Source organism: Dendrobates tinctorius, unplaced genomic scaffold, assembly GCF_039654945.1.
Source record: "Dendrobates tinctorius isolate UK_male_01 unplaced genomic scaffold, ASM3965494v1 ptg000007l, whole genome shotgun sequence".
In the NCBI taxonomy this organism is placed as follows: Eukaryota; Metazoa; Chordata; class Amphibia; order Anura; family Dendrobatidae; genus Dendrobates; species Dendrobates tinctorius.
This window is the reverse complement of record NW_027361675.1, coordinates 28353437-28359436: the sequence shown is the minus strand read 5'-3', so window position 1 is coordinate 28359436 and position 6000 is coordinate 28353437. Positions and strand designations below refer to the sequence as shown.

The 6000-nt window shown below is 43.7% G+C and overlaps 1 protein-coding gene across 2 annotated transcripts in view; it reads right to left on the bottom strand.

Annotated features, from left to right (window-relative positions):
• Positions 1-364: 364 nt before the first annotated feature.
• PPIE (peptidylprolyl isomerase E) overlaps positions 365-6000 on the bottom strand; it is a 41450-nt gene continuing 35814 nt past the window's right edge. For both annotated transcript variants that reach the window (XM_073572961.1, XM_073572962.1), the window contains exons 9-10: positions 1757-1899; positions 365-571 (exon numbers count right to left, since the gene is read on the bottom strand). In XM_073572961.1, the coding sequence (XP_073429062.1) occupies positions 503-571; positions 1757-1899 (212 nt within the window). In that variant the 3' untranslated portion in view covers positions 365-502. The remainder of the gene's footprint in view (positions 572-1756; positions 1900-6000) is intronic.

Here is a 6000-nt window from a genome sequence, read left to right as displayed (position 1 = left end):
CTGTATGTAAAAGCTGATGTTAAAAGTGTATTGCATACGCATGTCACATGGATGCTACTTGCAAAAAAAAAAAAAAAAAAAATCGCATGACACTCACCCTACTTTTCTGGATCAGTATCCGATCAAATTTGTAAACGCTATTATGACTCCAACCTTAGAGGACTCAGAACCAGTTATCAGAGATGGTTTATCAGAGATGGTTCCCGCTTCTTAGTTTATCAATGGGTGCCTGTGAACCTGTCATCAACATGTGTATGTGGGAATGCAAACATAATGTAAAGACAGTAAATGCAAGCTAAAGTCTGACAGGCAACAACTTTTTTTAGGATTTTCCTTAGAGATCTCAAAAAAAGGACAAAAAAGCTAGAAAACAAAAATATTTATTTTTAAGAAATCAATAATTTACAAAAATGTTTCTTATGAAAGTGTAAAGTCTTCTGGTAACATTTATTGGTCTTCGGCTTATCAGTGTTTAGCATGTAAGGTTACAAATCATTCAAGGTCATACGTATTCACCGCAGTCCGAGATGATTATTTTCTGTTTTGGTTTTCCATCCTTGCTCCCTTGAGCCTTCAATAAAGATAAAAGTTATAAGTGTACATGTCTTAAAAGATGCAGTATATTGACCTAAAGTAGACTGGAGATTTTAGGCTGTGTGCACACGTCCGGAATTCCTGCATATTTTATGCGTTTTTGCCGCAAAAACTAAACGCTGTGAAAACGCTTAAAATACGCAAGCCACTGTATTCAATGGCATTCCAAACATGCTGTGCTAATGCTGCGATTTTGCCACGGAAAAATACGCAGCATGCTCATTCTTTGTGCGGAATCGCGGGAATTCCGCACACAAAGGAATGCATTGTTCCACTTACTTTCCACATGTGGCTATGCCCACCATGCGCAAAGTAAGCGGATTATGTGCGGATGGTACCCAGGGTCTGGAGGAGAGGGGACTGTCCTCCAGACCCTGGGTACCATATCCCTGTTAAAAAAAAGAATTAAAATATAAAAATCGTGTTTTTCTCACCTTCCGGCGTCCCCCGCAGCGTTCTCAGGCCTCAGCGATGCTCCCGGCAAGTCCCGTTCCCAGTGATGCCTTGCGACAATGACCTCTGCTGACGTCGCGGTTTTGCGAGACCGCTACATCATCAAAGGTCATTGTCGCAAGGCATCTCTGGGAACATGACTTGCCGGGAGCATCGCGAGGATCGGGAACCCTGCGTGGGACGCCGGAAGGTGAGAAAAATCACGATTTTTTTAAAATTATTTTTAACTTTATATCTTTTTACTACTAATGCTGCATAGGCAGCCTCAATAGTAAAAAGTTGGTCACACTCGTCAAACACTATGTTTGACGAGTGTGACCCTCCTGTCAGTTTTCCAAGCGATGCTGCAGATCGCTTGGAAAACACCAGTATTCTGCAAGCTAATTACACTTGCAAAATGCTAGTTAAAACGCAGGAAATACGCGGGAATTCCGCATGCGGAATTCTAGTGTATTTCCCACGGCAGGGGAAATTTCCGCGGGAATTCCGCAACGTGTGCACATAGTCTTAAATAAGAATACCGTAGATCAGTTTCTGACTTGGTTTGAAAGTCTTAGTTCATTGGCCAATGCAGGATTGCTTGGATTTTAATGCATCAAAATTTCTCAGAATAGATTGTTTTAATAGGAAAAAATAAAAACGGTTTTCTTTAACTGGGTTTCACAACAAGCAACAGAGGAAAAAAAAAATTAAACGTGCAGTTACTGACCTCCATCTGGCGTACAACATCCAATCCCTCCATAACCTCTCCAAATACAACATGCTTCCCATCAAGCCAGTCAGTCTTGTCACAGGTGATGAAGAACTGTGATCCATTTGTATTTTGACCAGAATTTGCCATAGACAGTAAACCTGTACATAGACAGAACCTTATGACTGAAAACTTGGCAAAGAAATTAGACATTCTACAGTAAAAAATAAATAATATGATGGCCTATAAGCTTTCAGTTCCACCTACGCAAAGTTTTAGCAAACTGAACAGATGCCATATGTCATGATGCCCTTGGGTATGCAACATATCTTAAATGGGTATTTGCAAAATAGAAAGACATTTAAGGCATTTCCATTCATACAGTGGGGAAAAAGTATTTAGTCCGCCACCAAATGAGTCAAAATGAGAAAACAAATCCAGAAAAATCACCTTGTCTGATTTGGCAAGATTTATTTTGCAAATTATGGTGGAAAGTAACTATTTGGTCACCTAAAAACATGCAAGATTTGTGGCTCTCACAGATCTGTAACTTATTCTTTATGAGGCTCCTCTATCCTCCACTCATTACCTGTAGTAATGGCATCTGTTTGAACTCGTTATCCGTATGAAAGAGACCTGTCTACAACCTCAAACAGTCACACTCCAAACTCCACTATGGTGAAGACCAAAAAGCTGTCGAAGGACACCAGAAACAAAATTGTAGCCCTGCACCAGGCTGGGAACACGGAATCTGCAATAGGCAAGCAGCTTGGTGTGATGAAATCAACTGTGGGAGCAATGATAAGAAAACTGAAGACATACAAGCCCACTGATAATCTCCCTTGACCTGGGGCTCCATGCAAGATCTCACTCATCCCGTGGGGTCAAAATGATCACAAGAACGGTGAGCAAAAATCCCAGAACCACACGGGGGGACTTAGTGAATGACCTGCATACAGCTGGGACCATCGTAACAAAGCCTGCCATCAGTAACACACTACGCTGCCAGAAACTCAAATCCTGCAGTGCCAGACGTGTCCCCCTGCTTAAGCCAGTACATGTCCTGGCCCGTCTGAAGTTTGCTAGAAAGCATTTGTATTATCCAGAAGAGTATTGGGAGAATGTCATATGGTCTGATGAAACCAAAGAAGAACTCTTTGGTAGAAAAACTTGTGTCTGGAGGAGACAGAATGCTGAGTTAGTTACATCCAAAGAACGCCATACATACTGTGAAGCATGGGGGTGGCCACATCATGCTTTGGGGCTGTTTCTCTGCAAAAGGACCAGGACAACTGATCAGTGTGCATGAAAGAATGAATGGGGCCATGTATCGTGAAATTTTGAGTGCAAATCTCCTTCCATCAGCAAGGGCATTGAAGATAAACGTGGATGGGTCTTTCAGCATGATAATGATCCAAAGCACACCGCCAGGGCAACGAAGAAGTGGCTTCGTAAGAAGCATATGAAGGTCCTGGAGTGGCCTAGTCAGTCTCCAGATCTCAACCCCTTAGAAAACCTTTGGAGGGATTTGAAAATCCGTGTTGCCCAGTGACAAGCCCAAAATATCACTGCTCTAGAGGAGATCTGCATGGAGGAATGGACCAACGTACCACCAATAGTGTGTGCCAACCTTATGAAGACTTACAGAAAATGTTTGACCTCATTGCCAACAAAGGATACAGTATATAACAAAATATTGAGATGAACTTTTGTTAATGACCAAATACTTATTTTCCACCATAATTTGAAAAATAAATCTTGCTAAATCAGACAAGGTGATTTTCTGAATGCTTTCTCATTTTGACTTTCATAGTTGTGGTCTACCCATGATGTCAGTTACAGGCCTCTCTCTTCTTTTTAAGTGGGAGAACTTGTACAATTGGTGGCTGACTAAAAACTTTTTTTCCCCCCACTGTATGCTGTAAAGGTATGTGCACACGATCAGGAATGGCTCAGTATTTGCTCAGGATTTGACGCAGGGGAAACCTGCACCAAATCTGCATCTCAGGTAACTGGCAGGTCACTTGCGTTTTTGATGCGTTTTTTCATTCCATGCAGTTTTGTCACTTGAAATAAAGCTAATTGAAAGATGGCTTCTGGGAAGGGAAAAAAAGTGATTTTCGGTTTGCAGATATATTGGGGGTATTTGAACACTGTAAGTAAACGCTACAGGTTGGAGGCTGCGTGCATCTGCAGCGTCCAGATGTTACAGCATAGTGGATGGGATTTCAAGAAATCCCATGCCCACTGTGCGTGCACCGGTGCCCGCGGCTCACCCAGAGACGGACACGCGGTGCGTCTTGCCAGACCACAGCATGTCTATTTATGTGTAAATTACCCATACACTTTCATTAGATGCGGTAAAACCACATTATCTTCCTAATCACATGTGTATTAAGTGCGGGAACACCGCTTACTACACTTGTGTACTAATTTAAATAATGGTAAATCTTGTGACAGCCGGAAGTACATGACACAAGAAGTGGAGGAAAGCACAGAGAGAGGTCCCCTCGTTTTTTTAATAAATAAATTTAAAAAAAAAAAAAATATAGCGTGGGGTCCTCCTATATTTGTTAATCAGCCAGCGTAAAGCAGTCTACTGCAGCAGTCATGCAGTAAAGCAGGCTGCAGCAGTCTGCTTACCATGGATGGTTAGCAATAGTGGGATCCCCCCCAAAAAAAAATCATGGGGTCCCCCAATTTTTGTTAACCAGCCAAGGAAAAAGCAGAGCGCTGCGGACTGGTATTCTCAGGCTGGGGAGGCCCATGGATTTTGGCCCTCACCAGCCTAAAAATAGCAACTCGCAGCCGCCCCACAACTGGCACATCCAAAGATACGCCAATTGTGGAACTTTATCCGGCTCTTCCCACTTGCCCTGTAGAAGTGGCAAGTAGGGCTCATATTTGTGGGATTGATGTCACCTTTGTATTGTCAGGTGACATCAAGCCCACTGCGTAGTAATGGAGAAGGGTCTAGGAGATACCTATCCATTACTAATCCTATAGTTACATAGCAAAATAAAGACACAGAATAAAGTCTTTTAATTGAAATAATGACACAGACTCCTTTAATAGATCTTAATTAAAACCATACTTACCGCATCGCCTATTCCACTGACGCCCTTGTCTCCTGAAAGAAAATTAAAACAGCAACAATATCCTTACTTGTGGGGCGTGGCTATGTAGCCGAGGGAGAAGGACGCACACAGAGAGCTCCTGAAAATCCTGCTTCCATCCTGCGTTTGTGGCCTCATAATTGCAACATACCTGTCAGCATTTGTGACATCTGGATGCCGGGGACCCTGCTGGGAGACGTGAAGTAGTTCTGGTGAGCTGAAAGCCGGGGGAACCGGAGCGGGTGGGAGGGCCTGCACGAGGCGGCGGCCATCTTAAGACGCGCACTCTATCAGTAAGAGCTGCGGCGTCCAGCTTCCACTGCCACAGTGCTACCGGACGGTGACGCACATCCTGAGGACACAAGGGACTCGCGATGAGTGCCCTGAAAAATTGGGCCCTGCGTTCCTCCCTTTCATTAATAGATTTACTGTACCGCTGGCGCCACTTTTGTGGGGACTTCTGTACCCCCCACTGCTGCTGTCTCTGCGGGGCCTGTAGTCTCTATCCCCCCCTGGCTGTGACAAACCTTGCTGCTGCAGCACCAGACACTGCCCTTCCTGATCCATGTGACCCCCCCTACATAGGAGCTGCTTCTGAGATATATCTCTTTTTACAAGCTCTGCTGTGCATATAATTGGGGGAAAGTCCCCAGAGCCTGCACATCTGGTTGTCCTGTTGCGCTGCACTGTCACTGATTACGAGTCGATCTAAAGGATCAGCAGCAGCAGAAAAATTAAAAGAATATGCCAGACCCGACCCCTCTGAAAGTGTACGGGTTCCCAAAAATAATCCTTCACAAGCTCAGCGAAAAAGCCATCCCCCTAGGGGCGAAGAGGAGAAAGCGCAGGAAGAACTGACCAAGCCATCTTCTTAACCAGGGCTGTGGAGTCTGTAAGCCAAACCTGCGACTCCGACTCCTCAATTTCCCTTACGCCGACTCCGACTCCACGACTCCGACTCCCACACATATTGCTTATATTTAAGTGAAAAATTTATTGTAGTACAATGTGAACCTCAGACATTTAATCATTTTTATGATCCAATAATCAAGATATTTAGATAGAACAGAATATATATTGGTGTACTACCCGGTTTTCATTCTTTTTGGTACAGATACGATATGGATAGACAGATATGGATAAATG